A 24688-nucleotide genomic window follows, 5' to 3' on the forward strand; every position below is an offset into this window, starting at 1 on the left:
CAGTCAAGTCTAACTCTTGCTACATTAACCCTATATGCAATTGGATCCAACATGAGTGGTTACTAGGCAAGGACAGATTATATTAATAGATAACAGGCCTCTGATCCATTTTGAGAGAACCATCTTGTACCACCATGTCTGCTGATGTAGCAGCTCCAGCCAAGAGGGCCAGCAATGCTCTTTTCCGTGATACAAACACAAGGGTATGCTCTTGCACACATCCTGGTAAACAAGCAATGGAAACTCCAGTCCCAGATGACGTGCAAAAGGCAGAGAATTCAGTAAATCGTCCATTGCAATGAATTCAATGAAGTTACTTTTTAACTGTATAGCATTTACACATATTTCTGACTTTAATGATCACAAACTGCACAACCGAATGCTCATTTTCACCCCTAAGGAGACTCAAAAACCCTCAGGGTACAACGATTCAAGAAAGACCCGGTGCATTATTCTAACTTTGTATGGAAGTAGATATTGTTTGGCAGCTTAATTTTGATGAAATCCTTGAAGAATTTGTAAGAGCAAAGAATAGAAAGAAATGTTTTTAGTTATATTAAAGATGAAAGATCTAACATTAAATATAATAATTTGATGTATTATTTGTTTCCTGATCATTAAGTTTTCTTTCATGACTTCATTTGGTCATTTATAATTATAGTATTTATTATGAAATAAACATCAAAATTGAAGTATGGGCTGTTTAAAGCAAAACTGGTAAAAGTCAAATTTTCATTGTGGGAGATCAACAGAATTTTACATTGATTGTTGAAACAACTAAGTTCACTAACTCATTTTCTTTGTTGTAGAATATGTGGAATATTCTTTCTGTAGAAAATGTGGTACACAGTAAAAATCTCAGTACCTTGCATTCAATAAAAATTTTATAATCCATTTCATCTCATTCTACTAAAATCAATATGCCACTTTTGTGTTCAGTCTCTAATATTATAGTTACATTTAAAAAGAAGTTACATCATGGATAGCTAAGACACACACACACACATACACACACATATGTATATATGACTCACATATCCTGTTTGAATGCATGAGTAAGCAGAGGAAGGGGCACCACAGATTATCATGCTTGGGGCCCTCACATGTCTAAATCTGGCCCTGACAGAGACCAGTCCCTGGAGAAGGACATCATGCCTGGTAAAGTAGAAGGTCAGAGAAACAGAGGAAGACCCTCAACGAGATGCATTGATACAGTGGCTGTAACAATGGGCTCGAATACAGCAACGATTGTGAGGATGGCGCAGAACCAAGCAGTGTTTCATTCTGTTGTATATAGCATCACTATGAGTTGGAACCAACTTGATGGCACCTAACAACAATAACCAGCAATGCCTCAGGCTATCATGTGAGCAATGAATAACATTACACACATAAAGTGCCTAGAACCATACCTAGCGCAAAGTAGATGCTTGATAAACGGAAATTGTTGATGTTGTTGTACCCAGGGTCATAGTTGAATGCCCCTTCATCCTCTGTGCTCTTACCTTCTTCTTGAAGGCTTCAGAGACTATGCTGTTGCTCTGTCTAGGGCTGGCTATCACAGCCCTGGGATGCTTCTCTGAGGGCTGGCATGCCCAGTCTGTGCTAACACAAGGAATATCTCCTTGTTGGGGGTTCAGGCCTATTGTTTCTACCGTTGGTGCAAGGCACCATTGCTTTCTTCTCCCCCACACTTTTTACTTACTAATTGGAGGACTAGAGGTAAAAATAACATACCTTGGTTACTATGTTAGGCATTGTTCTAAGAACTTGATTTGTATTATTCAGGGCGCAGAGAGGTTAAGTAACTTGCCCAGGATCATACAGCTAGTAAATAGTAGAGCTAGGATTTGGTCCCAAGGTTTTAATTAGAGCCTTGAGGGGTGACCTCAAGTTGTGCCTCTCAATGAGGGCGAGAAGATATTTCTGCCTCTTGGGGCAAGGCAGACAAGTGGAAAGAGAAACATTGGATGTGGAATGAGAATATGTGGCCACAGCTCAGTGACCTACCAGCTGTATACCTAAGGTCATCTCACTTTAACATCTTTGAATATCTGTTCCCAACTTTTAAAGGCAAAAAATGAAGCTCTACTTACCTCACAAGACTGTTGTAGAGTAAAATGGAATCACATACATGAAAGTGCTTTGAAAGCTATGCAGAGCTGTACAAATGCTCAGTTAGGCAGAAAAATGCATTGTAAAACAGCAACTACTCTAATTCAAATAAAACACATTTTATTTCATTTGAAATATCTCATAAATAAAGCTAAAATAGAATGTTTTTGCTTGAATTCTCAGATCAGTGCCTTAATTCTTCACTTAATGTATAGGAACCACAATTTCATATGCAGTTTTTCTGCTTGTTTAAGCTAGCTAATTTGTAGAATTCTTTTCAAACACCATTCAAGCCTTTGAAAAACAAAAGCTTATGGGAAAATGTTATTGCAATGAGCTTTTAATGACAAACTAAATTTTGGGTTATCCTTTTTACTCATCTTGGAAATGTAGCTTGGGTAAGGTAACTGGATGAGGACGTACTTTGCTTTTTGTTTTTGGCTTTTAGACTGCTGGAGAATCCTGATGCCCATCTTAAATAGGTGGTCTCCTTCATCTGTGAAATTTTTCTTTGCTTGGCTTTTTACTGCAAGTGGATAAACAAGGGAAAATAAACAGAGCAACATTATTCTTATGTTTTATACTTGAGAAACAGGGTATTAATTCTCATGGAAGCCAGATTTCTGGAGTCCATAGAGGTGGGGTGACCCACCCAGGCCAATGCCATGAGATGTTCTTTTGAATCCCGAGCCTTGAAGAAATTGGTTTCTAAAAGTAACCCTGGAGTCGAACAATGATTTAAATAAATTAGTAAAGGCTATTTTGCCTTAGGCATTGTATTCATTTAAAGAATTATCTGTGTGCAGTCAGTTTAGAAAAACAGAAATTCCAGGGTTAGACTAGAAGGTGTGTTTTAGGGTAAATTGCTATTATATAAACACTGTTCTGGCCCTCTTCACAGGGCAATGTTGATAAGATCAAGTATAAGAATCTTTGGAAATTCTCTCATCTTTGGAACATTTTTGACTCCCTAATCAGAATGTCACCCCAATTTGCAAATCGTATATTAAATAACATAGGGTCGCTATGAGTCGGAAATGACTCGATAGCACTATATTAAATAAACTTCAGTTTCTATTATTGGCTTAATATGATTTTTGTTTTAACATATGTAAAAACGATGTATTGGTATAAAGAGCTATTGTTCTGTATATTTCTATAATGATCTCAAATCCCATAAGTTTTAAGACGCTCTTATGCTTTCAAAATATTCATATGAATGTGTACTCATAATATGAACTTACAAATATGTCTACCTTTGTGAGGCTCTCTAACATTAACCTGTAAGTCATTAGTAACCTGTAAGTCATTAGTAACCTGTAAGTCATTAGTAACCTGTAAGTCATTAGTAACCTGTAAGTCACAAAAAAGTTATTTAGAAAACTTCTGAACTTAGACATAAAAACCTAGAAGCATATGTAAAGGACATAAATAACTAAGTTCACTTTGACCTGGCATGCTGTGATACAAGAAAATGTAACATAAATTTAAACAACCTCCTTAATTTCTAACCTTGAAGAAATAAGTGTGTCATTCAGCTAGTCTCTAACTCTGAAGAAAAGACATAATATACTAGTCTTTGACGTCACACTGGCCCTTGTTGTGTGGAGCCAAGGTGATAAATTCATGTATAAACCCTAAATTTCTGCTCATTCACTGAGAGAAGGCAGAGATGAAAGTGAGATTCTGTCCACCACTGCTGACCTAGCTACAAAGGACCTCCACGGAGTTTGAGATGTGGTTAAACCTTCCTCCTGAGACCTCTCATTAAAGTTGAAAGCCCAAAGTCTAAAGATGGGAATTCTAACCATTGAACTAACATTGTAATTGTTAATTCTGATCTCTGGTTCTAAATGAATGCTATGAGGTCTTACTTGGGTGCCCTACCATGACTACCTTGCGATAAACTAAAAGAGCTTATGTATTACAAACCTGAGTATCTCTCTATTAATTTTCTAAGATAAAATCCTACACAACAGCTGTACAATACTTTGAATTTTGCTCAAGCTATTTTTTTTTTTTTTTTACCTCTGTATTTCAAGAAGAGCACCTCAACCTTTATATTATTCCCAAGCTTTAGGGGCTTCTTTAGGTCAGAAAGCAGAGGTTGCCTCTTCCTAGCTTCTGTAAAAAGAGTTCCTGAGAGTAGGAGGGAGACAGATGTTCCCAGCCTGGGAAAGGGATATAATTTAGCTGGTTCTGGAAGGTTCTTGCAGGTTCCGTAAGCGAAAGACAGGAAGGAAGAGGAAGAAAAGTGTAGAGCACCCTAGAGGCAGGATCTTAGGCCCCAGGCTCTCAGCCCTGACTCTTTAGTCTAAGTGTGATCCATAAACCTCAGAGTCATCAGATTCCAAGAGAACATGAGGACATGGGCAATAGACGTCTCAGAGATGACCACAGTGCATCTAGGGTTGAAGGTGGGAATCTACTCGAATTTGCTCTGCCCAAGGCTCCTTCTCTCTCCCTGAGAAACTTTCAAAGACCTTTGAGAAGACACACAGAGAGAGCACCAATAATGATTTACCTTGTTGGGGGAGGCAGGCTCAGATTTTACAGGATTTAAAGAAAATAAAGAAATGAAATTTCACCTGCTATAATAATTATGTTTTTCAAACATCTATACAATACTTTACAGTCTTCAAAAGTTTGTAGGTTACAGGTTGGAGAGTCAGCCTTAGAAACACCTGCCCCCACAACAACATCACAGTGCCTCTCCAAGTTCATGACAGCACTCAGTGAAACCTCTGATTAGGCAACAACCTGAAGCCATTTCCAAGGAGAGGCTTTAAGGGATCTGATGCCTCATTAATAAGGCCACAAAGAACTTTAAGTGGCCCCTGTTTTTCTTCTTTCTGACAAGCTATGAGAGTTTTCCATTTTCTTTTTCAAATTAAGAATTTTAATTTAACTTAAAAGCCAATTTACAATTATCTTGAAGGCTTCAAGTTATCCAAGCAATTTTATATATTTAGCACTAATTTCTGCTTTTAGTTATATGTTATCTATCCTAATGACTAAAGAGGAAAAAATAGCAGGAAAAACCTACTAGCTTGTGCCTGGAATAGTAATTGCTTCTATTAATATGCTTTCAAAGAATGAGAATAAATTTTGAAATGTTAACTCTGCATGCATATACATATGAGAAATGATTTATCGCCACATATTTCTATTGCTGACTTTTTTTTTTTTTGAAATTCTTTTTTGGCTTTCCTAAGTATTGAAATACAAATGTCCTTTACTATAAACCAGTTGTTGCCAACTCCAATTCATAGCTACCCCATGTGTATTACAGTAGCACTGTGCTTCACAGGGTTTTCAACGACTGAATTTTGGAAGTAGATCACCAGGCCTTTTTTCCAAGGCATCTATCTCTGTGTGGACTCGAACCTCCAATCTTTGGGTTAATAATCGAGTGCATTAACAGTTCGCATCATCCAGGGGCTAGAAAGAGGGCTCAATCATCAGACAAAGGTATCCTGACGACGCTTTAATTTCGTTCTTATGATTTCACACTTGGCAAATCAGGGGAAAGGACAGTCAGGAAACAGTTTGAAGAGGCTGTCATGGACTTAAGATAGAGGACCTTCATGAGTCCAGAGTCCTCTGAATGCGCAGCCAGTGGACACCTGTTTTTCTGGCCTCATAGGTGACCTATCATAAGTGAGAAAAGTGCTGACGCGAGCCTCAGGAATTAAAAAAGGCAGAGTAAACGCGTCAGATTATTATTTAAAATGGCACAAGGGCTCCGTTCAAATGAATTTATATTTCAGTGTTTGTCAGGGTTTTATTCATAATTCATATAGAGTTTATGTATGACATTTTGTGACTTCCTCATTCTGGTCATCATTACTCCATATGTAACTGGGACGCTCAGTCAGAACTGCGATGACAAGCTGCGCCTTCCCCCTGTGAAGGGGATGCACCCAAACTCAGCTTCTCGATAGATTAGTGGCTATCTTATAAATGTGAGAGATAAAAATGGGAAAGTCTTTCCCCTGCAGAAAATCTTGCCTACCCAGACGCTGCATCCTTTCATATCTAATTTCTATTGTACTTCGTATAAACCAACTTCAGCTTCCACTTTTCTGAATAATGCATTAGAAGAGCTCATCACATCTGCCCTTAATGTGTGCCAGGAAGATACAATTCCAGACAACAAGGGAGGAGAATAACGACCCATTACTAAAAATAACATTCCATCCAAGAAAGAATGACTCAGCAAAGGGCTTAGAGGGATAAAGATTCAATCAACTCGAATGCACTTGAATAAAAACACAGATATTTAAATAATCAAGATTATTTCACTGTCTCCAGATCATTGCTATCAAACATAAATACCTCTAGCGGTATTACTAGGAAATGAGAGACAAATTGTATTATAAGTAGAAAACATATTTCCTCTTCAAGTATATACTAAATAAATTAAATAGCAGGCATCTGATTTACAAAGATATAATTAACTGTCTAAACTCTCAATTTAGCAGAAAGAATTATGGTTTCTAAAACAAGTGAAAAATAAAAACAGTATTACGTATATAACATATATATTGGAGCTCTGGTGGCACAGTGGTTAAGAGCTCAGCTGCTAACCGAAACCTTGGCAGTTTGAATCCACCAGCTGCTCCTTGGAAACCCTATGGGGTGGTTTTACTCCATCCTACAAGGTCACTATGAGTTGAAATCGACTCGATGACAACGGGTTTGGTTTTTGGTCATTTTATATGTGTGTGTATATTATTGTTAAGTGCCATCAAGTCAGTCCTGACTCATAGCAACCCTATGCATGACAGAACAAAATGTTTCCTAGTCCTGTGCCATCTGCACAATTGTTGCTATGCCTGAGCTCATTGTTGCAGCCACTGTGTCAATCCATCTTATTGAGTGTTTTTCTCTTTTTCACTGACCCTCTATTTTACCAAACATGATGCCCTTCCCCAGGGATTGGTTCCTTCTGATAACACAGGGACCACACAGGACTCGGCAGAGTTTCATTCTGTTGTACATAGGGTCACTATGAGTCAGAACTAATTTGAAGGTGTTAAAAACAACAATAAAGATAATATGTCCAAAGTAAGTGAGACAAAGTCTTGCTATCCTCACATCTAAGGAACATACTGACTGTACTTCTTCCAAGACAGATTTGTTCATTCTTCTAGAAGTCCATCGCATATTCAATATCCTTCACCAACACCGTAATTTAAAGGCATCAATTCATCTCTGGTCTTCCTTAATCATTGTCAAGCTGTCTCATGCACATGAGGTGATTGAAAATATCATGCCTTGGGTCAGGCTCACCTTAGTTCTTAAAATGACATCTTTGCTTTTTAATACTTTAAAGAGGTCTTTGGCAGCAGATTTGCCCAATGCAATATGTCATTTGATTTCCTGACTGCTGCTTCCATGTATGTTGATTGTGGAGCCAAGTAAAATGAAATCCTTGACAACTCCAATATTTTCTCCATTTATCATTACGTTACTTATTGCTCCAGTTGTGATGATTTTTGTTTTCTTTATGTTGAGGGGGGCCCTGGTGGTGCAGTGGTTAAGAGCTCGGCTGCTAACCAAAAAGTCACTCTGTGGAAATTCTATGGGGCAGTTCTACTTTGTCGTATAGGGTGGCTATGAATCAGAATCCACTCAGTGGCAATTGGTTTTAAGGTAAGGTGTAATCCATGCTGAAGTTTGTAGTCTTTGATCTTCATCAGTAAGTGCTTCAAGTCCTCTTCACTTTCAGCAAGCAGGACTGTGTCATCTGCATGTCACAGGTTGTTAATGAGTCTTCCTCCATCCTGATGCTGAGTTCTTCTTCATAGAGCTCAGCTTCTTGGGAGCAGAGCATCAGGTCTTTTCTCCTCTAGAGCTGCTGGTGTGTTTGAGTCACCAAACTTCTGGTTAGCAGTTGAGTGCTTTAATCATTAACACCTGTAGGGTAATACTTTCAGCTATATGCGTCCCCTTCCTAATGGAGTCAGCTTTGCTCTTCCCTGAAGCATGCTGGGGATGAATTCAGGATGGACTCGGGCTAAGGTACAAGGCCAGGAGTGGCGTGACTGGGCCAGTGGCCAAGGCCGAGGAATGCCTTAGCAACAAGAAGGAAAACATCTGGGCCTGGACCTGAAGTTCCTGGGAACACTGGCTGCCCAAGGATGTGGGAGAAAATGATGAGCCTTGGTCCCAGCTGGAATGGTATATAAGCTTGGGTCCCCTGCTAGGTGGTTGTGGAAAATACTCCAGCCGGCTGCCACTGGAGAAAGCAGCTGCTTGCCTGTGTCAGTAAGTTTCCCTGAAGGTATGAATCTGGAAAGGGCTATGTGTCACTTCTTCGGATTATCTGCCAGGACGCACAGCGAGGGTCTTTCCCTTGTTGGGGCTGTCCCCCAACACACCACTGACTCTAAGAAGGGACTATTATCATTCCTATTTTACAGACGCAGTGATGCAGTAAGAGAGAGGAGGTGAAATAACCTGCAGAAGGTCATACAGTTGGTACTAGGAAGTCCAGAGTCTGTGCTCATACCACGATGAGATTCTGCCTTTTAGAGATACACAACATGCACAACCACATGATAAACACAAAGTTAAATATCAATTGATAGAATTTTGAAAAACAGGTTCATAAATAGATTTTTTAAAATAAATCTATTGTAATTTATTATAAGTATTTTAAACAATGGGTTATTTTTATAAATGCCTCATTTATTCCCCTTTTTTGAGAAATGTTTCATGTAAGTCATTTCTCCCATTAAATGAATCTTATCTCTTTATTTTGACCATTTTCTGATTGAAATATGTTTAAAAAGCCTCTGATATATTCCTTTACCTTCCCCTACAGAAAATAATAAGCACAGTTTAACCTTGTCTTGCTGATTAAGAGCATCATTATGCACACCTGAGGATACCTGTCCAGTTGTTTTGGACACAGTGATACAAGACAGTGCCTATGAGAGGCCTTAAACAATTGGGAGCCTTGCAGTAATGAGTGGGAGCAGAGGGGTGAGGGAAAGGTTGTGACATACTACACTCATGGTCCTAGAGGGGTGGGAGAGGCTGAAGGAAGCAGCTGGTTGACATGATCAAACATGCAATCAAGATGCACTGATAATTACTGATGATTGGAATCAGGACACAATTAAACTCATAACAACTGGTTTAGAACTTGTCGTGGATTGAATTATGCCCTCCAAAAATGTATGTATTGTGTGGTTGTCCTTCATTTTGTGATTATAATTTTATGTTAAAGAGGATTCAGGTGGGATTTCAACACCCTTACTAAGGTCACATCCCTGATCCAATGTAAAGGGAGTTTCCCTGGGGTGCGGCCTGCACCACCCTTTATCCTACAAGAGATAAAAGGAAAGGGAAGCAAGTAGAAGTCGCGGACCTCAAAGCACCAAGAAAGCAGTGCCAGAAGAGCACATCCTTTGGACCCGTAGTCCCTGCGCAGAGAAGCTCCTAGTCCGGGGAAATACTGCCAAGAAGGCCAACAGAGAGAGAACGCCTTCTCCTGGAGCTGACGTCCTGAATTTGGACTTTTAGCCTACTTTACCGTGAGGAAATACGTTTCTCTTTGTTAAAGCCATCCACTTGTGGTATTTCTGTTATAGCAGCACTAGATGACTAAGAGTACTTTTAGGTGAGAAATGGTTTCAATCGGCTGTAAGTCCATTATGTGTCACCACTGAGAGCTGGTGCCAAAAAACAACTACCATAATCTTAGACACAATATGCAGGAGTCACAACATTCAGTGAGGCAGAGCAACGGTTTCACTGTACTCCACGTGGGACAATCCATACCACGATTGCTATGTCCAGCTCCAACTGCCATAATTTAACACTAACACTAGGATCACTGCTGGGAGGAGATTTTGGTTTAACATAAGGTAAGACCTTTATAAGAAAGAGAAGTATTAAATAATGTCAGGAGCTGCCTTGTATGATGTAGTGAGCTTAGTCACAGGTATTTGAGTAGAAGCTGTTAACATCTGCCAGGAATACCTGGTGAAATGTATTAGACTAGATGACCTCTTAAGTTCCCATTTTACTCTAAGATTCTATGATTTTACTTTTAATAACTATGCTTTGGTTCTGGCTTTTTAGTTTTTCTTTTTCTTCCTCTTGATATTCACTATCACTTACCCTACTATCACTATGTGTGCCACATAGAGTCCTTCATCTTTTTAGTTTATGGCATTCATTCTCCTTTGTCTAAAATCCAGCTGTGCTGGATGTGTTCTGGTTACCCCTCCAGATCCACTTTCCATCCTTTTCCATCCTGTTCCATGCCTTGGACACTAACCCATGTGAACTACATCAATGGACTACCTTCCCCTCCAGCTTCTGGTAAGGTTTGTTTGAGAGGCACCAGCAGGAGGTATGAACGGTAGGAAGAGAGTGAGGTATGGGTATTTATCCCTTCATTTGCTACTGAGTTGCTGCAGGCTAGCTTTTTTCCTCGACCTAAGGTCACAGCTCCTGTTGGACAGCACTCTCCATGTATCTCTCATTTTCTTTCTCTGCATTCCAGTAGCCATTGTGATCCTTCAGGCCTAGGGGTGGTAATGCCATTGCTGTTACCAGTCTGGAGGGTGCTTTGTAATTTCATTACATCCTGTCCACACCTTCAGAAATAGTACCTTTATTAAATTTTCTCAAATGGCCCAATTTATATGCACCATGTGTTTTCTGCCAGGACCCTAACTCATACTCAAGTAACTAAGCATGTCAGCATTTCTATGTCATATCTAGAGTCAACTCTTTAACTGGGCAGTGAACTAGTCTTTGGGGAGGTGGGGAGTAAGGGTGAAAAAATACCCTTAAAGTACTAGTTTAAAAAAAAATCAAATTGTCAAAGCAAGATTCCCATTAGAAAACAAACAAACAAACAAACAAAAAACAATTAGAGACCAGAATCCATAAGAACCTGTATAGCCTCAAAACTAATTTCTCCCTCCTCTGGAATCCCTTTGTTCTCAAATTCTATCTACTGCTTTTATTAGCAGTGATCACTTTTCTATATTTACTTCTTGTCAGAAGGACACATTTGCTAATTTATGCAAATCTTGATGAGTGAATGTTATGGTTATTATAAGACAGGACTTCTTGAAGGTCCTTGGAAGTACTTTTAATAGGCAGTGATGAATGCATGTACACTCCCTGTGAGGTCTGGAGGACTGCAAGCCATTTCTTGATAGTCTTAGGTTTGATAATTCAAAATGTGAATTTTCGAATCTATTTTAGCTGTTAATTCTAAAATGAAAATATTGTCAATTATTTGCTGTTACTTATTTTCCCTTATTACCTTTGAGTAAATTTGGTGCCCAGGCTGTTGCAGGATGTTTATTCTATCATATGGTTAAATATTTCCCCAAACCTGTTTTGGGAAGCATGGGATTAAAATTTCTTGATACTCTCAGCCTGCTTTGCTATGGCTGCTAACCAAAGGGTCAGCAGTTCGAATCCGCCAGGCGCTCTTTGGCAACTCTATGGGGCGGTTCTACTCTGTCCTGTAGGGTCGCTATGAGTTGGAATCGACTTGACAGCACTGGGTTTGGTTTTTTTGTTTGGTTTAGTCTACATACTTTCATAAGAGGCATATGTCAAGGTCACTAAGAGCTAGGACTTTAACACCAGACCATCTAAGTTCAAATCTTGGTTTCCCTATGTAATGTTAGTTTTATGATCCTATGCAAAAAAAAAAAATTTTTTTTATGCAAATTATTTCTCTGTGCTTCAGTTTTCACATCTATAAGCTGTGGTCACTCAAAGATAGTAACCTATCAAATTGTGTAAAGCACTCAAAACAATATAGAAAATGCTCAATTAAAGTTAACGTATTATTTATTACTATTGTCATCATCATTATTATTAGGTATAATATAACCACTTCCAGCTAAGGGAAAAAAATCTCATTTGGAGGGTGACATCCATTACTCTTTGAAACAGCAGAATCTCTCTTAAACAACCTCCACTGGCCCCACTTGCCAACTAATCAATGCTTTTTATTCCCTCTAGCCAACCTACTTACTAATGTCCACAGCACACTAAATGCTTGCAGCTAGCGGGATATTCCTTAGTACACCTGAGTGCTTCTGGTCCCACTCCTTGTACGTTTACCAAAAGTCAGTGGTGCTTGTACCCAAACCAGCTATACTGTTATTATAATTACAGAATTTTATTAAACAATATGTAAACTGATTAAATACAAGTGCAAAAAAGATGTGAACATTACTATGTAAAGTAACTGAAATACTTCGGAAAAACTAAATGAAGGAGAGCCACTAAAAGTTATCATCCAATTTAATTGTCTGTGAGGTATCTATTAAGGACTAGGGGGAAAGGCTGCAATATCTGGAGGACCTCTGCATGCAGATTGTTCCATAAACATTCTTAGCGTCTCATTCCATTAAACACCTACATAGTAAATCATAAATGAGGCCGTATGGGAGTGGTTTATACTAGAATTTCCTATCGGTAGATTTATGCTTAATAAAAGGCAGGCCATAGCTCTATATTAAAAAAAATCAAATAAACGTTTCAGTGTATATCATTTAGATCAAAAATAAATTTAAGATATGTATATAACATTTTTTACGTTGCCATTAAAAATTGACTGACATTCTCAAATTTTCCAAAAAATTTCCACTCTTAAGTGAGAAGTTGTTGTTGTTAGGTACCATTGAGTTGGTTCTGACTCATAGTGACCCTATATACTATAGAACGAAACACTGCCCGGTCCTGCACCATGCTCACAATCATTGTTATGCCTGAGCCCATGGTTGCAGCCACTGTGTCAATCCATCTCTTTGAGGGTCTTCTTCTTTTCCACTGACCCTGTCCTTTTCCAAGCATGATGTCCTTCTCCAGGGACTGATTCTTCCTGACATGTCCGAAGTATGTCAGAGGCAGTCTCACCATCCTTGCTTCTAAGGAGCATTCTGGTTGTACTTCTAAGACAGATTTGTTCGTTTTTTTGACAGTCCATTGTATAGTCAATATTCTTCACCAATGCCACAATTCAAAGGTGTCAGCTCTTCTTCGATCTTCCTTATTCATTGTGTAGCTTTCATATGCATATGATGCGATTGAAAATGCCATGGCTCGGGTCAGGTGCACCTTAGTCTTTAAGGTGACATCTTTGCTTTTCAACACTTTAAAGAGGTCCTTTGCAGCAAATTTACGCAATGCAATGCGTCTTTTGATTTCTTGACTGGTGCTTCCATGGCTGTTGATTTCGGATCCAAGTAAAGTGAAATCCTTGACAACTTCAATCTTTTCTCTGTTTATCATGATGTTGCTTATCAGTCCAGTTGTGAGGATTTTTGTTTTCTTTTTTTTTTTTTATGTTGAGGTGTAATCCATACTGAAGTCTGTGGTCTTTGATCTTCACCAGTAGGTGCTTCAAGTCCTCTTCACTTTCAACAAGCAAGGTTGTATCATCTGCATAATACAGGTTGTTAATGAGTCTTCCTCTAATCCTGATACCTCGCTCTTCTTCATATAGTCCAGTTTCTCGGATTATTTGCTCAGCATATAGATTGAATAGGTATGGTGAAAGGATACAACCCTGACACACATCTTTCCTGGCTTTAAACCAAATCAGTATCCCCTTGTTCTGTTTGAACAACTGTCTCTTGATCTATGTACAGGTTCCTCATGAGCACAATTAAGTGTTCTGGAATTCCCATTCTTCACAGTGTTATCCGTAGTTTGTTATGATCCACACAGTCGAATGCCTTTGCATAGTCAATAAAACACAGGTAAACCTCCTTCTGGTATTCTCTGCTTTCAGCCAGGACCCACCTGACATCAGCAGTGATATCCCTGGTTCCACATCCTCTTCTGAAACCGGCCTGAGTTTCTGGCAGGTCCCTGTTGATATACTGCTGCAGATGCTTTTGAATGATCTTCAGCACAATTTTGCTTGTGTGTGATATTAATGATATTGTTTGATAATTTCCACATTGGTTGTATCACCTTTCTTGGGAACAGGGATAAATACGGCTCTCTTCCAGTCGATTGGCCAGGTAGCTGTCTTCCAAATTTCTTGCATAGATGAGCGAGCACTTCCAGTGTTGTATCCATTTGTTGACACATCTCAATTGATATTCTGTCAATTCCTGGAGCCTTGTTTTTTGCCAATGCTTTCTGTGCAGCTTGGACTTCTTCCTTCAGTACCATCAGCTCCTGGTCATATGCTACCTCTTGAAATGGTTGAATGGTGACTAATTCCTTTTGGTATAATGACTCTGTGTATTCCTTCCACCTTCTTTTGATGCTTCCTTCATCGTTTAATATTTTTGCCATAGAATCCTTCACTATTACAACTCGAGGCTTGAATTTTTTCTTTAGTTCTTTCAGCTTGAGGAACGCCAAGCATGTTCTTCCCTTTTGGTTTTCTATTTCCAGCTCTTTACACATGTCATTATAATACTTTACTTTGTCTTCTCGAGCCACCCTTTGAAATCTTCTGTTCAGTTCTTTTACAACAGCATTTCTTCCTTTTGCTTAAGCTGCAAGTTTCAGAGTCTCCTCTCATATCCATCTTGGTCTTTTCTTTCTTTCCTGTCTTTTCAATGAACTCTTGCTTTCTTCATGTATGATGTCCTTGATGTCATTCCACAACTCGTCTGGTCTTTGGTCACTAGTGTGCAACGCATCAAATCTGTTCTTGTGATGGTCTCTGAATTCAGGTGGGATAGGCTCAAGGTCGTGTTTTGGCTCTCCTGGACTTGCTCTGATTTTCTTCAGTTTCAACTTGAGTTTGCATATGAGCAATTGATGGTCTGTTCCACAGTTGGCCACTGGCCTTGTTCTGACTAATAGTATTGAGCTTTTCCATCATCTTTTTCCACAGATGTAGTCAATTTGATTCCTGTGTATTCCGTCTGGTGAGGTCCATGTGTATAGTCACTGTTTATGTTGGTAAAAAAAGGTATTTCCAATGAAGAAGCCAGTCTTGTAAAATTCGAACATGCAATCAGGATTCATTGATAATTACTGGTGATTGGAATGCGCAAGTTGTAAACAAAGAAGAACGATAGGTAGTTGGAAAATATGGTTTTGGTGATAGAAGCAAAGCTGGAGACTGAATGATAGAATTTTGCAAGACCAATGACTTCTTCATCGCAAATGAGAAGTTAATAAAATGGAAAGCCACACATGCTGTTAGAAAAGAGAAACTTTTCATGCATCAGACTTCAATCAAATGTTGAAAATGATTTTTTCTCTTTGTTTTTTTGTTATTGTACTTTAGATGAAGGTTTACAGAACAAATTAGCTTCTCGTTAAACAATTAGTATACATATTGTTTTGTGATATTGGCTGCCATGTCAACACTCTCCCTTCTTGATCTTGCATTCCCAATCACCAGCTTCCCTGTCTCCTCCTGCCTTGTAGTCCTTGCCCCTGGGCTGGTGTGCCCCTTTAGTCTTGTTTTGTTTTATGGGACTGTCTAATCTTTGGCTGAAGGGTAAACCTCAGGGGTGACTTCATTACTGAGCTGAAAGGGCATCTGGGGGCCATACTCTTGGGGTTTCTCCAGTCTTTGTTAGGCCAGTAAGCCTGGTATTTTTTTGTGAGTTAGAATTTTGTTCTACATTTTTCTCTAACTCTTCCAGGACACTCTTTTGTGATTCCTGTCAGGGCAGTTGGTGGTGGTAGCTGGGCACCATCTAGTTGTGCTGGACTCAGTCTGGTGGAGTCTGTGGTAGTTGTAGTCCATTCATTAGTCATTTGGACCAATCTTTCCCTTGTGTCTTTGGTTTTCTTCATTCCTCCTTGCTCCCAATGGGGTGAGACCAGTAGAATATCTTAGTTGGCTGCTTACAAGCTTTTAAGACCCCAGATGCTACTCACTAAAGTAGAATATAGAACATTTTCTTTATAAACTATGTTATGCCAGTTGAGCTAGATGTTCCCCAAGACCATGGTCCCCAAGCCCTCAGCCCAGCAATTCAGTTCCTCAGGGAGTTTGAATGTGTCTGTGGAGCTTCCATGACCTTGCCTTGGACAAGCTGTGCTGGTTTCCCCAGTATGAAAATGATTCTTAAATGTTATAATTGAGCACCAGCTGACTCCTGCATATAGGATGCATGGAGATATTTTTTATATTTTCTAGAAACTTCTTGCATCTAGAAAAATCTCTCAATTTATCAGGTATGCTTTCACTTGGAAGGGTTTTAGATTGGTAGACTAGGAAAAAAAGACAGTGTATTAATTTTGATTTCCTTTAAAGTATAAGAGTTTCTATTAGCAGAATAGAGTGTTAGCAGGATAAATGTTTTATCCACATAATGTTGAAGATTTTTCTCCCCAATGAGTTCCAATTATCAACATTGCTTATTATAATCAGTACAAATTAGGAATCTAAGACCAAGGCAGGACTTGAGAAAATCTAAGGCACCTGACAAATATTTCGGAATGCTGGTGGCACAGTAGTTTAAAGTGCTCAGCTGCTAACTGAAAGGCTGATGGTTTGAACCCACCAGCAGCTCTGCAGGAGAAAGTCGGCTCCTGTAAAGACTTTAAAAAAAAAAAAAAAAAGGAGACTTACAGCCTTGGAAACCCAATGGGGCAGTTCTACTCTGTCCTATAGGGTCTCTGTGAGCCGGAATCAATTCAACGGCAGCGGGTTTGCTTGGTTACAAATATTTATGATTATATCCTAAAACTATTCAGAAAGCAGCTATAAAATTTGATTTTAGAGTATATGAAGTCATTGTAAATTTGCATTTGAGAGAGAATTCTACTTACAATGATTTTTATGCCTCTTCAACAGATTTTTATTTTGGATTCCTCTTATTCTTATTTTACTTTGACTTTTCTTTTTTTCTGAGAGCTTTTCTCTTTCATTGATTATCTTACTCAATTTTCTTTGTTCCAGTATATGTGACAAAAGCTGTTGGATTTCATTTGCTGATATCTACAAAGAAAAATATTTTTGCTCATTTTGCTCATATGTAACTTTTAAAAATAAACAACAGGAAAGTAAACTCTATTCATGGCAAAAACACTAATTTAATGCAATTAACTACGTACTATTTTTTTCAAATCAAAATGACAGAAGATTTATTTTTAAGAACACATATTTCTTTATGAATAGAAACCATTTGCACATATTACATTGTCATCTTAACTGCAGAGCCAAGCATTAAAATCTAAATGTTATAGATGAAATAGTAGGGGAATTTAACAAGTTTACTGTCCCACTGGTAATTGTCATGGTAATATCAATTGTGTCAGCTAAAAGAAAAAAATGAAGATGTTGGCATTGCTTTACACGTTACAACAAATTTATAATGGGTGAAAAGTATAGAAAATTTTGTGACTGGCTAAAAAGAAAATGTAGAAAAATCTTTTCCCAAAGTATGTTTCAGAAGTCATATAACTAATCTATTTTAATTAGGGTGAGGGGTTTAGGGATTTTTTTTTTTTGAATATATAATACAGATTTTAAAAAAGATAATTAAAAGCTTTAGAAACGTAAATATTCATGATTTACATACATATATAGTTTTTCAGGGTAAAATTATATTGGAGGATCAGGAATTTCTTTTGTCAATTATTACTTCCAAGGCAAGTCAGGGGTTTTTGCTGTTCGCTTGTTTTTTTCAGTATCTCAACTTAAACTCCTTCTTTCCAAGGTCACTTTCCAGAATGCATATAGCCTTCCTAGAATTAAAAAAAAAAAACAAAAAACACTTGCTGTAGAATCAGTTCCAGCTCCTGGCAACCCCATGTGTTCCAGAGTAGAACTGCTTCATAGGGCTTTCAAGGCAGTGACTTTTGGGAAGTAGATTGCCAGGCCTTTCTTCCAAGGTGCCTCTGGGTAGGTTTGAGACACCAAAAATATCCATTCATCTATCATTTGATTCATTTATTGAATGCTTACTACGAGGGATACAGTTATAAACAAAATAGACAAAGCCCCTGCTCTCATGGAGCTTACAAACAAATAAATGATACAATGTTGGGTCAGTGCTATAAAAAGAGAGTAAATTAAGGGTACAGAGTGAGAAGAATACAATTTTAGAGAGGAGGCTGGAGAAGGATTTTCTAGGGAGGTAATGTTTAAGCAGATGCTTGAATGAAGTAAGGGAAAGAGACAGGCAAAGATCTAAGTGAGGGATGGGCAACGATGGTCCACAGTTAAATCCAGCCTGTGGCCTGTTTTGGTGGACAAAATTTTGTTGGACACAACTACACCCATTTGTTTAAATATCGTTGATGCCTGCTTTTGTGCTACAATGGCAGAGTTCAGTATTCGAGTCAGAGACCCTACAGCCACAAAGCCAAAAATGTTTACTATCTGGTCCATTACAAAAAAAGTTTGCTGAGACCTGCTGTATAGAAGGAATTTTCCAAGCAGGTGGAACAGGAAGTGCAAAAGCAGAGTAATGGGTATGTTCTTCTTCTTCTTTTTTTTTTTTTTTATTGTGCTTCAGGTGAATGTTTACACAGCAAATTAATTTTCCATCCAATAACTCATACACAAATTATTCTGTGACATTGGCTGCAATCCTGACAATATGTAAATTTGTCCCCATTTCCACCCTGGGTCCCCCATTTCTCTTTGTCCTGTTTCTCTGCCCCTCCCTGCCTTCTCATCTTTGCTTTTGGGTGAATGTTACCCTTTTGGTCTCCTATAGTTGATTGTTTTATGGAGCACATTTCTCATGGGTATAATTATTTTATTAGCCAGTCTATCATTTGGCTGAAAGGTGGCCTCTGGGAGTGGCTTCACTTCCAAGTTTGAAGAGTGTCTTAGGTTAACAGTCTCAGGAGTACCTTCAGTCTCTATCAGGCCAATAAGTCTGGTCTTTTTTTTATGAATTTGAATTTTATTCTACATTTTTTCACTCATTCTAACTGGGACTTCTATTGTGTTCCTGGTCAGAGCGGTAGGTAGTGGTATTTGGGCACCGTCTAGTTCTTCTGGTCTTGGGCTAGAGAAGGCTGCAGTTCATGTGGGCCATTAGTCCTTTGAACTATTTGCTTCCTTGAATCTTTGCTTTTCTCCGCTCTTCTTTGCTCCAGATGGGAAGAAGCCAAGAGTTGTATCTTAGATGGCCACTCTCAAGCTTTTAAGACCCCAGCTTAGCATGCAGAACATTATCTTTATGAACCAGGTTATGCAAATTGATCTATTTGTCCACCAAGACTATGGTCCTTAGCATTTAAGCCCAGTAGCTCAGTGTCACGAGGTGTCTGTTTATATCTAAGAAGTTTCCATAACTGTGCCCCCTTATGTTCTCTGTTACGTATATATGAATGTATTTGAAGCACATACAAATATGTATGTACAAATATCCACAACAATACCTATATACACACACGGGTGTACTCCTATACCACTTCCCACACCTATTCAGTATACATATCTACCTATGTATGCCTTTGCAAATTATCGTTTATAACAGGATTGTACATGTTACAGTATTTACCGTAATTGCTGTTTATTCTTGGTTCCCTTTCTGTGCCTTCCTTTGCGTTGGTCACTTTGTGCTCACTTCCCCCATACTGTGTGTTATCTTCCCCTTCACCAGAATTGACATGTGTCTACCGTCTATTTAGTGATTCTCCTTCCCTTCCCCTCCCATCCTTGGTAAAAGTCAAAGAATGTTTCTTTCTGTGTGTAAACCTATTCTTGAGTTTTTATAATAGTGGTCTCATACAATATTTGTCCTTTTGTGATTGGCTTATTTCATTCAGCATAATGTCCTCCAGATTCATCCATGTTGTGAGATGTTTTGTGAATTCATCATTATTCTTTATTGTTGCACAGTATTTCACTGATGCATGTACCACAATTTGTTTATCCATTCATCCGATGATGACATTTAGGATGTTTCCATCTTTTTGCTAGTGTGCATAATACTGCAGTGAAAATGGGCGTGCATATGTCTATTCATGTCACAGCTCTTATCTCTCTGGGATATATACCTACAAGTGTTGTGATTGCTGGATCATATGGTATTTCTATGTCTAGCTTTTTAAGGATGTGCCATACTTTTTTCCATAGTGGTTGTACTATTTTACATCTCCACCAGCAGCATATAATAGTTCTAATCTCCGCACATCTGTGCCAGCATTTTTTTCTGTTTTTTTGATCAGTGCCATTATTGCTGGACTGAGATGGTATTTCACTGCAGTTGCTAATGATCGTGAGCATCTCTTCCTGTGTTTGCTAGCTGCCCGAATGTCTTCTTTGATGAAATTTCTGTTCATATTCATTGCTCATATTTGTTTGCATTGTTTATCTTTTTGTCGTTGAAGTGTTGAAGTTTTCTATGTATTTTAGAGATTAGATCCTTCTTGGATATGTCGCTGCCAAAATTTTTTCCCAGTCTGTAGGTTCAATTTTACTCTTTTGGTGACGTCTTCGATGAGCATAAGTATTTAATTTTTAGAAGTCCCCAGTTATCTAGTTTATCTTCTGTTGTTTATTCATTCTTTGTTACGTTTGACAGCCTACTTATGCCGTAAATTAGAGCCCCTAGCTTTGTCCTACATTTTCTTCCATGAACTTTAAGTTTTAGGATTAACATATAGGTCTTCAATCTATTTTGAGTCAGTATTTGTGTATGTTGTGACGTATGGATCCAGTTTCATTTTTCTGCAAATGGACATCCAGTTTTGCCACACTATTTATTAAAGAGACTATCTCTTCCCCATTTAATGGACTCTGATCCTTTGTCTAAGATCAGCTGTCCATAGCTAGATGGATTTATTTCTGGATTCTTAATTCTGTTCCATTGGTCTATGTGTCTGTCGTTGTACCAGTACCAGCCTATTTTGACTGTGGCTGTATAGTACTTTCTGAGATAGAGAAGTGTGAAGCCTCCTACTTTCTTCTGCTTCTTCAATAATGCTTTAGCTATCCAGGGCCCCTTTCCTTCCCATATAGAGTTGAGGATTAGTTTTTCCATTTTTTTTTTTTAAAAGAATGTTGTTAGAATTTGGATCAGGAATGCGTTATATCTATAGATCACTTTACACAGTATTAATATTTTTATAATGCTAAGCCTTCCTATTCATGAGCACGGTACAGTTTTCCACTGTTGTGTGTCCTTTTTGATTTCCCAGACATGAAATTGAGCAAACATGCAATCAAGATACGTTGACAATTACTGGTGATTGGAATGCGAAAGTTGGAAACAAAGAAGAAGGATCTGTAGTAGGAAAATATGGCCTTGATGATAGAATTGATGCTGGAGATCCCACGATTGAATTTTGCAAGACCAATGACTTTTTCATTGCAAATATCTTTTTTAAACAACATAAGCAGTAAGTATACACGTGGACCTCACCAGATGGAATACACTGGAGTCAAATTGACCACATCTGTGGAAAGAGACAATGGAAAAGCTCAATATCATCAATCAGAACAAGGCCAAGGGCTGACTGTGGAACAGAACATCAATTGCTCATATGCAAGTTTAAGTTGAAGCTGAAGAAAATTAAAACAAACCCCAAGAACCAAAATACCACCTTGACTATATCCAACCTGAATTTGGAGAAGACCATCTCAAGAATAGATCGGACGCATTGAACATTAATGACTGAAAACCAGATGAGTTGTGGGATGACATCAAGGACATCATACATGAAGAAAGCAAGGAGTCATTAAAAAGATAGAAAAGAAAGAAAAGGCCAAAATGGATGTCTTGAATGTAGAGTAGCTAAAGCAAATGGAAGACAGAAGAAAGTGAAAAAACTGAAGAGAAGACTTGAAAGTGTACCTCGAGAAGACAAAGTAAAGTATGATAATGAGATATGCAAAGACCTAGAGTTAGAAAAACAAAAGAGAAGAACACGCTCAGCATTTTTCAAGCTGAAAGAACTGAAGAAAAATGCAAGCCTTGAGTTGTAATACTGAAAGATTCTATAGGCAAAATATTGAACAACACAGGAAATATCAAAAGAAGATGGAAGGAATATACAGGCAAAAAGAATTAGTGGATGTTCAACCATCTCAGGAGGTAGTATATAATCAAAAACCGAAGTTCAAGGAAGAAGTTCAAGCTGCACTGAAGGCACTGGTGAATTGATAGAATACCAACTGAGATGTTTCAACAAACGGATACAGAGCTGGAGGTGCTCATTTGGCTATGGCAAGAAATTTGGAAGACAGCTACCTGGGCAACTGACTGGAAGAAAACCATATTTGTGCCCATTTCAAAAACAAGTAATCCAACAGAAAGCAGAAATTGTGGAACAATGTCATTAATATCACATGCAAGTAACATTTTGCTGAAGATAATTAAAAAATGGTTGCAGCAGTACATTGACAGAGAGCTGCCAGAAATTCAAGCTGGATTGAGAAGATGATGTGGAATGAGGGATTTCATTGCTGATGTCAGATGGATCTTGGATGAAAGCAGAGAATACCAGAAAGATTTTTATGTGTGTTTTATTGGCTATGCAAATGCATCCAACTGTATGGATCACAAATTATGTGTTAACATTGTGAAGAATTGTAATTCCAGAACACTTAATTGTGCTCATGCAGAACCTGTACGTAGACCAAGAAGTGGCTGTTCAAGCAGAACAAGGGGATACTGCATGGTTTAAAATCAGGAAAGGTGTGCATCAACGTTGTATCCTTTCACCATACTTATTCAATCTGTATGCCGAGCAGAAAATCCAAGCAGCTGGACTATATGAAGAAGAACGTGGCATCAGGATGGTTGGAAGACTCATTAACAATCTGCAATGTGCAGATGACAACCTTACTTGCTGAAAGTGAAGAGGACTTGAAGCACTTACTGATGAAGATCAAAGACTACAGCCTTCAGTATAGATTGCGCCTCAACATAAAGAAAACAAAAATCCTTGCAACTGGAGCAATAAGCAACATCATGATAAATGAAGAAAATACTGAAGTTGGGAAGGATTTCATTTTACTTGGATCCATAATCAGTGCCCATGGAAGAAGCAGTCAAGAAATAAATGACATATTGCATTGGCAAATCTTCTGCAAAAGACCTCTTTAAAGTGTTGAAAAGCAAAGGTGCCACTTTGAGGACTGAGGTGTGGTTGGCCGAAACCATGATATTTTCAATTGCCTCATATGCATTTGAAAGCTGGACAATGAATAAGGAGGACAGAGGAAGAATTGATGGCTTTGGATTATGGTATTAGGGAAGAATGCTGAATATATCATGGGCTGCCAGAAGAACAAACAAGTCTGTCTTGGAAGAAGTACAGTCAGGGTGCTCCTTCGAAGGGAGGATGGTGAGACTTCACCTCCTGTACTTTGGACATGCTATCTTTAGAGACTAGTCTCTGCAGAAGAACATCATGCTTGGTAAGGTAGAGGGTCAGTGAAAAAGAGGAAGTCCCTTGACGAGATAGATTAACACAATGGCTGCAACGGTGGGCTCAAACATAGCAGCCATCATGAGGATGGGCAGCATCCGGCAGTGTGCATAGGATTGCTATGGGTCAAAATCGACTCGATGACACCTAGCAACAGTAATAACTTTTGATTTCTTGCAGTAATGTTTTGTATTTTTGCCATGTAAATCTTTTACATCCCTAGTTAAATTTATTCCTAAGTATTTTATTCTTTGGGGGGCTTTTGTAAGTGATATTGTTTTCCTCATTTTCTTTTCACTGTTCTCTTTGTTAAAGCAGAATTATCCAACTGATTTTCATACGTTGATCTTGTATCGTGGCACTTTGCTGAGCCCTTCTGTTAGTTCCAGTAACTTTCTTATGGACCCTCTGGGATATTCTATGTATAGGATCACATCATCTGTCAATAGGGACAGTTTTATTTCTTCCTTGAGAATTCATATGCTCTTTATTTCCCCTTCTTGCTATATTGCTCTGGCTAGGACTTCCAGCAAAATACTGAACAAGAGTCGTGATAAAAGACATCCTTCTGTGGTTCCCTTTCTCAAAGGGAATGCTTTGTCTCTCTCCATTGAGAATAATGTTGCCTGTTTGTTTTGTAAATATGCCCTTAATCATGCTGACGAATTTTTCCTTCTACTACGATTTTGTTGAGTTTTTATCAGGAAAGGGTGTTGGACTTTATCAAATGCCTTTTCTGCATTGATTGAGATGATACTGTGATTCTTTTCCTTAGTACATTGATTGATTTTCTAATGCTGAGCCATCGTTGCATCCCTGGTATGGATTCCACGTGGTTATGATGTATTATTTTTTATATGCTGTTGAATTCTGTTGTCTAGAATTTTGTAGAGAATTTTTGCATCTATATTCATGAGGGATATTGGCCTGTAATTTTTCTTTTTTTGTTTTGGTTTCCCTGGCTTTGGTATCAGGGTTATACTGGCTTCATAGAATGAATTAGGGACTATTCCTTCCTTTGCTATATTCTTGGATAGTTTGAGCAGAACTGGTGTGAACTCTTCCCTGAATGTTTGGTAAAAGTCTCCAGTGAAGCCATCTGGGCTGGAGCTTTTTTGTTGTTGAAGTGTTTTTATGAACTCCTCAATTTCTTCTTTTGTTATGGGTCTTTTCAAATTTTCTGGTTCAGTTTGTGTTACTTTAGGTGGGTAGTGTGTTTCTAGAAATTTCTCCATTTCTCCTAGGTTTTCAAATG

The 24688-nt window shown here is 38.4% G+C and overlaps 1 protein-coding gene across 1 annotated transcript in view; it reads right to left on the bottom strand.

The window, feature by feature from the left end:
* The window catches only part of SEL1L2 (SEL1L2 adaptor subunit of ERAD E3 ligase), an 89039-nt gene extending 72119 nt beyond the window's left edge, over positions 1 to 16920 (bottom strand). Inside the window, exons 1-2 of the mRNA XM_049868971.1 lie at positions 16867 to 16920; positions 2539 to 2641 (exon numbers count right to left, since the gene is read on the bottom strand). Of these exons, the coding sequence (XP_049724928.1) occupies positions 2539 to 2588 (50 nt within the window). The 5' untranslated portion in view covers positions 2589 to 2641; positions 16867 to 16920. The remainder of the gene's footprint in view (positions 1 to 2538; positions 2642 to 16866) is intronic.
* Positions 16921 to 24688: the final 7768 nt, after the last annotated feature.

Source organism: Elephas maximus, chromosome 25 (assembly GCF_024166365.1).
Source record: "Elephas maximus indicus isolate mEleMax1 chromosome 25, mEleMax1 primary haplotype, whole genome shotgun sequence".
NCBI classification, from domain to species: Eukaryota; Metazoa; Chordata; class Mammalia; order Proboscidea; family Elephantidae; genus Elephas; species Elephas maximus.